This window comes from Vidua chalybeata, chromosome 25 (assembly GCF_026979565.1).
Source record: "Vidua chalybeata isolate OUT-0048 chromosome 25, bVidCha1 merged haplotype, whole genome shotgun sequence".
NCBI lineage: Eukaryota > Metazoa > Chordata > Aves > Passeriformes > Viduidae > Vidua > Vidua chalybeata.
Window position 1 is genome coordinate 3,734,759 of NC_071554.1, and position 13,500 is coordinate 3,748,258.

The 13,500-nt window shown below is 49.9% G+C and overlaps 1 protein-coding gene across 2 annotated transcripts; it reads left to right on the plus strand.

The window, feature by feature from the left end:
- The first annotated feature begins 863 nt into the window (after positions 1 to 863).
- ZC3H12A (zinc finger CCCH-type containing 12A) lies at positions 864 to 13,441 on the plus strand. Of its 2 annotated transcripts, XM_053964855.1 has the most exons (8): positions 864 to 1,006; positions 1,405 to 2,181; positions 4,820 to 5,104; positions 5,188 to 5,631; positions 8,607 to 8,746; positions 9,248 to 9,482; positions 10,430 to 10,536; positions 10,641 to 13,441. In XM_053964855.1, exons 3-8 carry the CDS (start codon positions 4,863 to 4,865, stop codon positions 11,633 to 11,635), a joined length of 2,163 nt encoding a protein of 720 aa, XP_053820830.1. In that variant the 5' UTR covers positions 864 to 1,006; positions 1,405 to 2,181; positions 4,820 to 4,862; the 3' UTR covers positions 11,636 to 13,441. The 2 variants fall into 2 exon arrangements, with proteins under 2 accessions (XP_053820830.1, XP_053820831.1); XM_053964856.1 differs by lacking the exons at positions 864 to 1,006; positions 1,405 to 2,181; positions 4,820 to 5,104; positions 5,188 to 5,631 and adding an exon at positions 5,796 to 5,881.
- Positions 13,442 to 13,500: the final 59 nt, after the last annotated feature.

The window sequence follows — 13,500 nt, forward strand, 5'->3', positions numbered from 1 at the left end:
GTGGTAAGGGTTACATGCTGGCAGCTTTCTCGAGGAGAAATGCAGCACAGAAAAAAAGTCAAGCGCCAAGCTTGGTACAGTCAGTTTCCAAGAGGCATTCGGCACCAAAAAAATCCCCTGAGTATTTGGGGGTGGCAGATTGGTCTCGGAGAAATCCTGCGCCGTGTGGAAATGGAGGAGGCAAAAGGACACTCGGGGCCTGACGCCCCAGGGGGAGTGCCGGGCCCTGGTCACAAACGAGAGATAGCAACCTTGTGAAAGCAAACTCAGTGGCCCAGGTTCCTGATGTCAGTTTGCAGGGTGCTCTTGGGACTGTCAGGGCAGCACAGGTTTGAGGTGGGGGCTTGGGCGAGCGGAGCTGTGGCTGTTTTTCTGTGTGTTCCGCTGACAGACATCCATCCTCTGGGATGCCCGCTGCTGCCCCGCATTGCACAGGCCGGTGGGCAACGGCACAGCCCCCATGACCACATGGACCCCATGACCACATGCGCCCCATGACCACACTGGCCCCATTACCACAAGGCCCCCATGGACCCCATGACCACACGGACCCCATGACCACATGCGCCCCATGACCACACTGGCCCCATTACCACAAGGCCCCCATGGACCCCATGACCACACAGTCCCCATGACCACACAGTCCCCATGACCACATGGTCCCTATGACCACATGGCCCCGTGGTTGGGGCCCGTGCTGACCCGCAGAAGGAGGAAATGAATTTCCTGACAGGCAATGTGTGATGAGGGTCCAGACCTCCCATTCCTAAGAAAAGCATTGGGGAAGCTCAGCCTGTCCCCCAGGAGATTCACTAGCCAGCTTTGCAGAGAAGGTCCCCAAGCTGTCCAGGAGTTAACCTGGAGTAACCCATTTCATTGGATTTGTGACTTCAGAGGGGCTGCCACGTCCTTCCCTGATTTCCTGGGTGCCCAGAACAGACACTGCTGCTCTGCTTTTCCATTCCTTAGAAAAACCACTTCCCAGAAGGATATGACTTCTTAGGAGGTATTTGCTTAGCAGTAAGCATAAATCTTCTGCTCTTCACATTGGTCTGAGTGAGATAAAATATTCTGTGACTGTCTATTTAAACATCTTATGTTGATATCATGAACTGCTTGTTCAACTTTTATTATTCTTTTAGTTCTGAAGTAGCGAATGCTCCCAGGCATGTCAGAGTACAGCAAATCCAGAGCTGCAGACACTGCATCCAAACTAAACTGGGGCTGAGCAGGCAGGGATATTTCTGGATAAGGGGACCACTGACATTTTCCGGCAGAGAGGCTGCAGCTGGGAAGAGCTGAGCAAACCAGTAAATGCTGCTGTCACAGACACTTGCGCAATTGCTCGGTTTTCCCCAGTTATTTGTTACTTGAATTTGTTGCTTCTCTCTGCTCTTGATCTAGCTGCTGGAAAGCCGAGGTTGCCTGGTGAGCCAGGAGTGCTGCTTCAGAACAAAGAAGTTGCTGCTGGAGTGCAGATGCTCTGGGTACTGCTGCTGGACACGATGCTGGGATGAGGTGATCACAAAGGGAAGGTATCACCAGATATTGAATCTCTGATGCAGCCTGGGCAGGGACAGTGGAACTGTTTCCCTCTGGCTTTGGCACAGGGGTGTCGAGGAAATGTTTTCAGCTGAAAGTCCAGGTGATGGTGAGGCTCCTGCTGCCTCTGTCACTTCAGCCCTCAACAATGACAGATTTATAGCCCAAAAGGCACTCGAAGGACAGCTCTTCTTCTTGACAAAAGTGCATGAGAAAAAGATTGTCAGGGTGTGCCCAAGCCATCTGTCATTGAGGAAAAAGGCTCATCCTATAATTTAATGCCATCAATCACTAAGACCAAAGGTAGAGATCAAGGCTGCTTACTCAGAGGAGTACCTAAGGCCGTGTCTAGTCAGGCACATGGTGACAGCCAAATAAATTTCCTTGGTATGGTCCCTGGGGAGCTTGCACTCTCTTCCAGAGCTTAGAAACATGCCTGCTCTGCAAGGAGCCCTCGGGCTACTCAGGGAGTAGTTACTCTGCAGAGTGCTTATGAGGATCTCCTTAAAGCCCATGAAATAAGTTCAAAATAGAATGTTTCAGAGAATAATCCATCTACTTGTCTGCAGCATAGGAATCCCATACTCGTGGGTGAAGGCAGCACTGGGAGGACCACAAGCAGTGTGACAAGGACTGCAGGTATACAGGCTCCAAACGTAAGTTCTGCACATTCTTGATAAGCTTCTCCTCTAGTTCTCCCTTCCTACATTTTTCCTTTTTTCTGAGAAGAGCTGAGCTTTGCTTCTCCTCTGGAATCACTACAGCACACAGCACTGGGGTCTGAAGGCCACAAGCTCTTGCCCAACATACGAGTGGGAGTAATCTTCCCTCAGTGCCTCATGCCACTGGGCATGTGTCCAGACTGGGCTTTGCTCAGCTGGCAGGCTTTCACTCCAGCAACCCATGATGGTTCTGCCATCAGACACTTCTTCATCAAGGCCAATCAGAGCAGCAGATCTCTCAAGCAGCATCTCCATGAACCTGAGTGCCTGCACTGTAAAAACAGTCATAAAGGGATGTTGCTCAGCTCTGTTTCCAGCATTACTGCTCAGCTTTTCCTCATGAAGCATGATGACCCTCTTCCAAAGAAAGGGTGTAAATCGCCATTTGTTTTCCCTTTAATTCTGGAATGTGCTGAGTCCTCTGTAATAAATTATACTCCTCGCTGTAAAAGAAAATCCAGAGGCAGCTCTATGAGCCTCTTGAGTCTCTTGAGTTGCAGGTGATGGGAGAATTCAGTTCATCACCAGAAGCACATGTAGGTGAGTGCAGTGAGATGAGCCATCAGGTCACTCCACAGATGAGCAAGGCATTGAGGACACCAAAGCTGTTGGAAACACACAGATCCCAAGGCAGCCAGTCCCAGCCCTGTCGGCTCCTCGAGAACCTGAGGAATGAGCTCAGCTTGGAGCAGGTGCCTTAGCAGATACCTCATTGCTCATGGTTTGTCTATACAGGATTCTTAAGAAAATTAAATTGAATGAACTAAGTCTAAAGTAGAACATTAAAATTCTGCATTAAATTCTCATTCAGAATTAGAGGCCTTAATTCACTTTAATTTACTCCCAAATGCTGCTGAATAAGGCCATTTAAGTTGTCTTTAATTAACATAATGGTCCCACATAGGCTTTTATAAATGAGATTTAATTAGCCCTTTTTTTAGAAGTGAGTTAGCTGCCTTGAACTTCCATAGGGAAGCAGCCAGGTCCAGGGCCACTTTGCTGACAGGGCTCCTGGTTGTGGCTGGTTAGCAGGAGTTGCAAAGAGCTGGCATCACTGCCCAAGGAAATGGCACAAGGCCAGCTTCTTCCTCACCAGCAGATAATGGGAGCCTTGAATATCAACTATTTTGGCTGTGTTAAATGCATGAGTGGGAGATGAAAGGCTCTGCCAGAGGATGAGCTCTTCCTTTAAAATCTGGGACATGGGGGTGGTAATCCCTAGAAAAATGTGACATCAAGATTTTGAGGACTTGTTCATGAACAAGGAACCAGGCTGGAGGAAAGCTTACACTGAGTCAGCAGAGAAGGGGCTGGAGGTGGAGGACAGGGAGGGACTGAGCCCATCCATGGGCTCCTGCTCTCATAGAGTACTTTGGGGTCCCTGCATGCTTTAGTTCCTTTTTGGAATACCAGAATTCCCAGCTCAGCAGGATGAGATGCTGCTAGCTGCTCTTAATGACCATCCTGAAAGCATCTGGCCTTTCCAGCGCCTGTCCTCCCCTTGGTCTCACAGGTTCCTCCTTGGAACAGCCCAGTGCTCTCTTGTGCTATGATGGGGACTTCCACCTCTTTTCTGTGGCCACGGATGTGTCACAGAGGGACAGAGGCTCGGCAGTGCCAGCTGACAGCCCGTCCCACTGCAGAAAGGGCAAGATGCATCTGCCCTGCTGTGGGCACGGCACTGCCCAGAAGAAGCAGTCTCTTGCCTGGAGGTGAAGAGCCTCAGTGCATCCACTATCCCAGCAAAGTTCTGTGAATCTTCATAGCCTCAGAAGCTGCAGCCTCCACCATAGCCCTTGCAGTACCAAAAAAAAAGTCCTGTTCAAAGCAGTTTGCAAATGTTAAAAAGGAAAAAAAATAGTCAAAATCACCCCTGAGGTGTGACCGGCATGTGACTCCCTCTGTTCCTCTGACATTTTGGGTGGAGAAGCCAACAGCCTCCCTCTCTCCTGGCTTCTCTTTCACCAAATTAGAGCCATGCGGCTGCTGCCACTGCTTTGCATAAATCAGGAGATTCAGCTTTGTGCCTCTTCCTTGGGGTACGTCTTACGGGAAATACATCTGTGGCCATACTTTCTGGTGCAATAGACTTTAGCCTAGAAGCAAAGGCACACAAACAATGCTGAATTCATGCTGACTGGAGTAGATTCCAAGGGAAATAAGTGTTGGGAAAGCACCTACTTAAAAACTGAGTAAGGATTATCTCTGATCTGAATTCGCTCTGTGTGTGTGTTACTGTTGAGCACACAGTGCGGTTTCAGACACGGCCAGAGACAAGGAAAAATGATTGTTTCGGGGTAACCACAAGGAAGATGAATGCAAATGCATTCCTGTAACCGGGAGAGTTCCTCACTCCAGAGTTGGGTACATGGCCTCGGGGAAGCAAATTTGCAACTACCTTCATTAAATTGTTTAGGCATGATTAATCAGAAGGCAGAAATGTGAAGTTTTTGCACGTCCCACAATGTAGATTTTAACCCTTGAAGTTCCATAAAGGTGAGGTTTAACGCTTGGCAAGGGACAGGCACTGGTGGGTGACAGGTGTTTCCTGCCAGCGCATATCTCCTCCGCACGCCCGGCTTGCTAAACCACCACGGGATGAATCACGGCCCCCTGCATCGCCGGGATCCAGGCGGTGCAAGGGACATGTGCCACGGAGCCCGGCCCTCGCACAGGAGCACAGGAGGGCCGAGGGCGGGCCGAGGCGGGCACAGACTGTGCTCCACCCCTCGCTCTGCCTTCCGCCCTGCGCGGCTCTCCGGTATAAATAAGTCGGCCGCCGCCCGCCTTACCGCGGCCCCATGGAGAGGCAGTGGCAGCCCGGCGGTAGCAACGACCCGGTGAGTGCGGGGGGGCTCGGGGGGAGCGGGGCGGGGCGGGGGCCGCTGCTAACGCCGCCGCTAAGACCGCTGTCGCCCCACAGGTCCCGGCGGCGAGCGGAGGCCGCGAGTCCCCCGCCGGGAGCCATGAGTGCGGGCAGCGTTGCCCCGGGCTGGCCTGAGGCGCTGCCGGCCGCGGCCCGGCCCGCAGCGGGGATGAGCGGCAGCGAGAGTCCCGAGGGGCCCGGGGACGGCCCTGAGCTGCAGCTGAAGGTGGATTTTTTCCGCAAGCTCGGCTACTCCTCGGAGGAGATCCGAGCCGTGCTGCAGAAGCTGGGCCTGGGCGCCGACACCAACACGGTGCTGGGGGAGCTGGTGAAGCACGGCCCGGCCGAGCGGGACGGCCCCGAGGCCTCACCCGAGCCCGGCGAGGCCCCGCTGGTCCCTCGGGGCGGCGCCGGCAACAAGTCCTCGGCGCGCGGCCCCGAGGAAACGGAGAGCGACAACCTGAAGCCCATCGTCATTGATGGCAGCAATGTGGCCATGAGGTGCGTCCAGGGTGGGCGCGGGGCTGTTGGGGTGTGAGCTCTAGCTGTGAGCTCTGCCAGGCGTGCAGGGCTCCGGGTCGGAAAGCTGTGAGTGCCCCGCTCAAAGCAGCCGCTTCTGGGTGCTTGCAAGGGGGCTGGTAATATTTTCCAAGGCGTCTCTCCGACACACGAAGACGAGCATCACGTTTGCTGGTGCGGGCTCGCTTTGCCAATGTTCTGCCCGCCCAGAGCCGCCAGTCACGGGGCAATGGTAAGGGCAGCAGTGCTTCCTTTGAAACAGACACTTCCTCCTGTGCTCTAGCGCTGAGGGGATAACTGAAGAGACGTTGTCCTCTCAGCTAGTGGCTTTGTGTAAGTTTCCGTAGCAGGAAGTTGCTCAATAACTAATTACAGGGTTAATTAGAGAAGGCTTTGTAATATGGGGCTCCACTGGAGACTTGTCTCCAAATTGTGCCTCCTGTATATTGGTGAATTTCTGTACAAGGTAGAGAATGATGAGATGTCAGAGGTGTCACCAAGGCAGGGCTGTGGCTCATCCTCAGCATGTCACATGTCCCAGTGTTGCTGGAGCAGGTCCTGTTGGACACTGTGACCAGAGCCCGCAGTATCCATGAAGCATCCAGACTCTCAGGGCTGGACATTTACTGGTGTAATAGGCCCAGTTTTCATCCTGGCTTTTGCTCCCACTTTGGTGAGGATTACTTGCCCTCACCCCAACCCCAGCAGTTTGTGCTCCCCACCTCTGCATAGCAGAGGTTCTGGACTCTTGAAATTTAACACACCAGGTTCTGAAAGCTTTTTTCTGTTGCAGCTCAGAAGCTGCCTCCTTTGTTGTTTATGTTTGTGTATGCAGATTTTATAAAAAATAACCCTGGGTGCGGGTGGAGCTGCCGCGTCGGTTGCAGTAGGTTTGTCTGAGGTGAAAGTACTGCGTGGAGGTTTGTTTGCAGGTGTGGTTTTCACCAAGCCCTGGCTGACAGTTCCGAGAACAGAACTGAGAAAGATGGGGCACAGGCGAGCCCCAGGGTAGATGAGGAATGGTGATGGCAGTGGAACAGGGCTGGAGAATGAAAGCCATGCCTGGCACCCCTGAAGAGAACCTGTTCCAGTTACTACCCTCCCCACAACTCTGGGAACACTATGGAAAATGGCCTATTGTGAGCCCGGGCTGATAAGTGACTCTGGCAGCAAAGTTTACCTTGGATAAGTGCTTGGGCTTTAACAGCAGGATTGGCTTTGTTTGTTAATGTGGAGCCTCTTACTGGTGAAACTTACCCCAAAATGCAGAGGGGAAATCACAGCAGCTGTGAGTCAGGGCAGGCCAGAGGCCAGGGTCTGACATGAGAAGCAGTCTGGCTTTTTAAAGCAATTCGCTAGAAGGGGAATTCCATTCTGAAACTTCCTGTATTGATGGTGTGATGTTCCCTGCTGATTCATTTGCAGTATGTACAGCGGCCTCCATCAACAGCTCTTGACAAACTTAATGCAAATCGTAGTGGAAATTAGCTTTTACTTCCTTCTAAGGGAATTTCTCCTTGGCTGCTGCCAAATCAGATCAGCCCAATTAGCTGCCTTCTGGAGGTTTGAGGTTGGTTGCAGAGACTCAAAAAATAACAACCAACAACCCAAAACAAACAAAACATCCACCAAAAAGGATTTGTTTTTCATATTTATCTCTAAAAAATTGTAGCAACCTGTGCCTGGCTATTTATAGCTAAATCCATCTGATATTGGAGAAAACTTTTAGAGCATCTTCTGATGGTGATTTTCAGCCTTCTGTAATTTAGGATTCTTATTGGAGGTATGTTAGGTGTCTAGGTGTTAGTTCTGTTGCCAAGTGTTTAGTTCTTCTAGAATAAGTACTTTTGTACAGCACTTCAACTTCCTTTGTAGTTTCAAAGAAAGGGTGAGGCTGGGAGGGGAACTGAAACTTCTCTGTAGTGGTGCTGTAACAGTGCCACTGCAGGAATGGCTCTGTTGAGGGGCTGGCAAGGGGTGGTGGGGAATGAAATGCCATTCAGGTGCAGATGGAAGGAGTAATATTTGGGATAGGTAGTGACCAGGTGAGGAAAACCTTCCTGAATTCTGAGAGCAGTTCCCCTTTTGGTATAGTGCATGTTCCCAGAATGCTGTCACAGAACACGGGCGGTTGGATCCCCACAGTGACATATCAGGCTGGAATAGAAGTGTTGAAAGCTTGCCAAAACCACTATCAGTAGAAGAGCTGATTGCACTGTAAATACTAGTGCTTGTAAAACAGGAGGGGTAGTTTCCTCCTAGAAGTTCTGGAAACTTATTGATATGACCTAATGAATAATTAAGAAGCTTTTTGCATCAGTATGTGGCTTCTGACAAGGTTGTCAAACTTTGTTCTCCAACTGCCATGAGTTGTTCTCTCATCCAGCGCTGATGACAGGAGATGATGCCATTTTCTGCAAATAGTGCATTTGTAGATGAGGTTTTGAGCCATCATGGAATGAATCGTCTTTCCTTGAGATGGGAGTGCATATAAAATACCTTGTTTTCCTGAAGTGATCAGGACAAGTTTGCAAGCAAACACCCAGTGAGGGTACAGTGCATCCTGGCAGGAAACAACCACTGGCATTAGCTGTCAGAGTAGCACAAAGGGGTTTTGGATCACATTGTGCTCTGGACTAAAAATAACCATCAGAAGTGCAGGGTTGAAGCAGGGTTGAACTGTTTCGGAGCAGCTGCAATAGTTCCAGCTGCTGTCTCCATCCCAGTGAGTATTTGGGTGTTTACTGGTATCCTGAGGTGCTGAAATGAACGAGGGCGCTGGGCAGGTCTTGAGTGAAGGTGTTGTTACACAAGACAAGCATCTGTGTTTGCTGCCTGTGCTTCTCAACAATTCACTGAGGCTTGTCCTAGTTGCCAGCTCCCTTTGCTCTGTGCATTGCCCGACTAGTGTGTACTGAGTCATGAAGGGATTTAAGTCTTAATTTTCTCCTTTGCAGCCATGGGAATAAAGAAGTGTTCTCCTGCCGAGGTATCCTTCTGGCTGTCCAGTGGTTTTGGGACAGGGGACACAAGGATATTACAGTCTTTGTGCCATCATGGAGGAAGGAGCAGCCCCGACCAGATGTACTCATAACAGGTATGAAAACGTGCAAACCAAAAGTAGCTTTTCAGGCTGACTTCTCTGTCACATAGTGAGCTTGCAGAGTTCTGGCTAAGTCAGTAATTAACTTCAGAATGGAAAGTCTGAGTAGTAGGAGCTGCAATGAGCTGAACTGACCAGGGAGTATTAGTCATTAACTTCTCCCTTAAGCCAGCTTTTGCCTGAGTCAGTTGGAATAATTCAAAAAACAAGGAATGTAATACTGCTCTACTTCCTAACTTCTTGTATTTTATTTCTTGAACTTTTTCCTCTTGCAGGGACACACTTTGTATTTAACTGAAGCATATTTAGCCAGAATTATTCAAATTGAGGGGAGCTTGCTCTGAACTTGCAGAGAGCTGAGATTTGACTAACTCAGAACAGCAATGAGCAGGTCTGGGTTGCAGAGTGACAGAATGAACGTTCTTATTTATCTATAATGCTGCTTCAACTGTGTGAAGGGCTGTGCAGGTGTGCTCACGGCTGTGTTTGCCCTAGACCAGTACATCCTGCGTGACCTGGAGAAGAAGAAGATCCTGGTGTTCACGCCGTCGCGGCGGGTGGGCGGCAAGCGCGTGGTGTGCTACGATGACCGCTTCATTGTGAAGCTGGCCCACGAGTCCGATGGCATCGTCGTGTCCAACGACACCTACCGCGACTTGCAGAACGAGCGGCCCGAGTGGAAGAAATTCATTGAGGAGCGCCTGCTGATGTACTCCTTTGTTAATGACAAGTATGGTTCATGCCTTCGGTTTTTAGCTTTTGGTTCGTGCCTTCGGTTTTTAGCTTTTATTTTTTTCAGATCTTGTACAGCATCGGTGCATAACTCTAAACTCTGTATAGTGTTAGTAAGCTCTCTTCACGTTCTGTCAGACAATACAATCCTTCTGGGCCTGAGAATCAAGGACATCCTCTGCCTCAGGCCCTGAAAAGTACAAACAAAATTGAACTTTTGTTCAAAAGTTGGGGGAGGGGAGTAAACTGAGGAATATGACTTCATTACCTGAAGCTGTAATTGGACAATTAACCCCTGATGTGCAAATAGACCAAACTTAGATCTGTCTGAAAAACTCATAATCATGGTCCATCTTGGGTGCAGCCTGTGCGAGGCTTTTGCACTGCCCAAAGTGTACCTATTGAAGGCCTTTAATAAATACTCACTTTATTCTCCTAACTCCATCTAGCCTCTGTTGTAGGTAGCCACTCCATGGCATTGTGGTCACATCTTCCTGGGCTTTTAAGAAAGGTCTGTGTGAACACACTGGCTTGTTCTAATGAAGCGATAGCAAATGATGCATGAGAAAAGCAAAATGCTAGTGAAAAAATAATGAAAAGCTGTAGGATACAAAGCCAGAAGAAGTTGATGGCATCTCAGTAGCTGCTCCTAATTTGGAGCTAGGAGCTCCAAGGAGAGCTTCAGGGTGCAATTTCTTCACAGGACAATTGTTAGCAGTGGGTACTAGTTCTGGTTGACAACCAAACATTGAACCCCTTCTGTGCCTGAAGGGAAGCATTTTGTGCCGGTGTGGATTGGGTGGCAGGAGGATTATCTCTGCAGGAAATGGGAGAGCTTTGTAGGGCTCAGATAGCTTTTGATCTTCAGTGAAATAGGAGGCTTTGAGAAGAAACCCAGCCTCAACTCAAAAAAGTGAACTGCTTCTGAGATTTGTTTTTCTTTAGGTTTATGCCTCCAGATGATCCCTTAGGGCGTCATGGCCCCAGCCTGGATAACTTCCTCAGGAAGAAACCTGTTGTTCCAGAACACAAGAAACAGCAGTGCCCTTATGGTAAGACCTGCCTTCTTAATGTGAAGAACAAGGTGTCTGTGCAAGTGTCACTCATAATCTAGTCAAATCCAACTGGTCATCTCATGCTCTGGCTTTCCTTACAGGGAAAAAATGCACTTATGGAATTAAGTGTAAGTTCTACCATCCTGAAAGGATCAACCAACCCCAGCGCTCATTAGCTGACGAACTCCGTGCCAACGCTAGGCTGTCTCCAACCAGAAGTACCAGTGCCAAGGAGGAGAAGAAGGGGAAGCGGGGTTCCCAGGCAGAGCTCTTGTGCTCTGTGCACACAGAGAGTGACAAAAGCTCTTTACAGAAGATCTCTGCAGAGAGGAAGAGCTTGGACCACAAAGCCAAGCCCAGTGATGTTGTGCTTCAGGCCAAAGGCTGTGTGTCAGGCAGTGTCTCCCCTGACAGGTACCAGCAGCCTCCCATGGACTCTCTGTCTTACATCTCTCAGGAGCATCTTGACTCAGGCATTGGGTCTCTGGAGAACCAGCTGTCTGACATGTGGCCTCACAGGTGTACCAGTCACTGTGACCATTCCCATGCGGAGCAGGTGCCCGTCTGCACCTGTGGCAGGCAGAGACCCGTCTACCCACATTCCCTCAGCTTAGAGCAGAACGGTCTGGTCTCTTACAATCACGGCTCCCATAAATCATCTTCCTCTGGTGCTAGCTTCTTGCAGTACAGCCCTGAGCTGTCTCGCTCAGGAGCACCCCACTCTTTCTCAGGCTATGGGGTAGCTGTGCACGCAGGTGCTGCGGGGCAGTACAGCCTGCCCAGCGAGTTCAGTGCCGCCCTGCCGCACTCGCGGGAGTTCTGGTCCGAGCCGTACCCGCTGCCGCCGGCGAGATCCCCCGGTGTGCACAACTCCCACACGGTGCACAGGGCCCCGGGGCCGGCCTATGGGGACTCAGGGCCCTGGGCTGCTGAAGAGCAGTTTGCTGAGGAGAGGGCCCACGTGCACATCAAGCTGTGCGGCATCTTCCACCCACACCTGGTGGATGCCGTGATGAGCCGCTTCCCCCAGCTGCTGGACCCCCAGCGGCTGGCAGCAGAGATCCTCACCTACAAGGCCCAGAACCCCGGTGTGTGAGGCAGGTGCCAAAGGGCAGGCAGGTATGGGGAGAGCTTAAGGGGCTGGGTTTGCCTCTGCAGCTGATACAGATGCCTTCTGAGTGCTCTTTCATATTCCTTTGGAAGTACTGGGCTCCAGCTGAAGGCTGCATGCCAGATGTGGTGTGCTCACAGCAAATTCTGCTCCAGCTATGACATGTGCCTGTGGGAGAGGTGAGAACACCCCAGCTTCCCACCTTCCCCAGGGGCTAAGCAGGAAGGGAGGCTGCAGCTCTAGAGCAGGACTGTTCCTTTGGGGGTTCATGGGAGTCTGGCACACCCTGAACTGCAGTTGTCCATAACTATATGTGAGAGAAGTGGGTGCTGCCTTTGTAGTGGCCTAAGGCTAGTTTCTGAGGACCCAAATGCCTTATCAATGCTGTTGTTAGGTCCTGACTACACCTCTTTACTAAATCCCACCACTCAGATCTGTGGCAAATGTTGGGTTATTAATGTAATCTGAAGTTGGATTTATCTGATTGGTTTTACTGGTGCACTTCTTGAATAATGTTTTCCACAGCCTTCCCACTTCAGCTGATCATCTTCTAATTGTGTCCCATGCACCACAAGTGCTTAGTGAGCTCTCAGCTCCCAGGAGCACAGTCCTTGCTCAGGAGAAGCAGCCAGACACTGCTCCAGAGCTGGGTGTGAGTTGTGTGTTGGGCATGTGCTGACAACTGCAGTGTCAGCGCAGGTGGGTGAGCTGGGCATGCTGTGAGTGCTGCTCTGGAGATGTCCCTGTGCCAGGCTGGCTCTGCACAGCACTGACAAGGATTTATTATGTGCCTTTTGCCTTCAAACAGCAATAGAACAGCCGCAGTCACATCTGGACTGCTGCCAGGGGCCTTCCCGAGGAGTCTTGAATATTTTGTGTTGTAAAGCTGTTGCTTCCTCTTCTTCCTCACCAATAGTCCCCTGTCTCCTTTGGCTGTGCCCAACTAGAACAGCATCCAGAATTGTAGAGTAAGACTTACTTGGCAAGACTGTTCCTGTTTCATTTCCTCTTACTCTGTAAGATGTTTTCTATTGTAGGTACTGTAAGAGATTTTAAATATGCAAAATCAATTGCTGTAGTAATTGGTTCTGGTCCTGGAATTTTGCTGTGAAAGGGATGCAGAAATGTTCCCGGCACTTGCAGGCCAGAAGCAGTTGATTTGTTGATACACATTGTATCTGTGTGTGTTATTGTTTTCTAAATACAATACGCCCTTCTGTGGTTAAACCAAGGTTATTGAGTGGCAAATTAGGAAGGGGAGAGTGGAAGGCAGTTGGTCCTGAAACCCTCCTGGGAGCAGTGTTGTCTGTTCCTGCTCTTCCTTCTGCTGTCCAAAGAATGACCTGCCCAGACTGGCACCATGTGCCATTAGACCACAGGGACACAGGAACCTGTATACCTGGTTAATAATGATACATTACAAATTAGTAATGTTTCATGTTAGTAAGCAAAATGCTTCTTAATTTTAAGTAACACGATACTTTGCATATTTGTAAATTACAGAAAAAAAAAAACCACGGTTTTTAATGTTACTGTTCAGCACCTTGCTGCTTGCAGTTTTAATCAATGCTGTTCTCACCTCAGCCATATGTTACTTGGCAAGGTGGGTTTGGGTTTCTGGTGGAATGCTGGTATCTGCTGCCTCTCTTGCGATGAGGAGATTAACATTTTGTACTCCCCAGCTGACACTTGCTGAACTTTCTGTATCACTATGTAGTATAGTCATGTACTGAATAGCCATGTGACAGCCCTGGCAAAGAACTGTTACAGAAATAAAAACTGCTGAGTTGACATATTTGGTCTCTGGTGGCTCTGTGGAGGAACATTCAACATTTTGGTTGGCTTTCCAA

What these genes read in the sequence shown, in the direction of transcription:
- ZC3H12A (XM_053964855.1), top strand. Translation starts at nt 4,863, where the DNA reads ATGAATCACGGCCCCCTGCATCGCCGGGATCCAGGCGGTGCAAGGGAC. An exon ending in CCGGCGGTAGCAACGACCCG is followed by an intron (nt 5,105 to 5,187) that starts GTGAGTGCGGGG and finishes GTCGCCCCACAG; the next exon opens with GTCCCGGCGGCGAGCGGAGG. An exon ending in GGCAGCAATGTGGCCATGAG is followed by an intron (nt 5,632 to 8,606) that starts GTGCGTCCAGGG and finishes TCTCCTTTGCAG; the next exon opens with CCATGGGAATAAAGAAGTGT.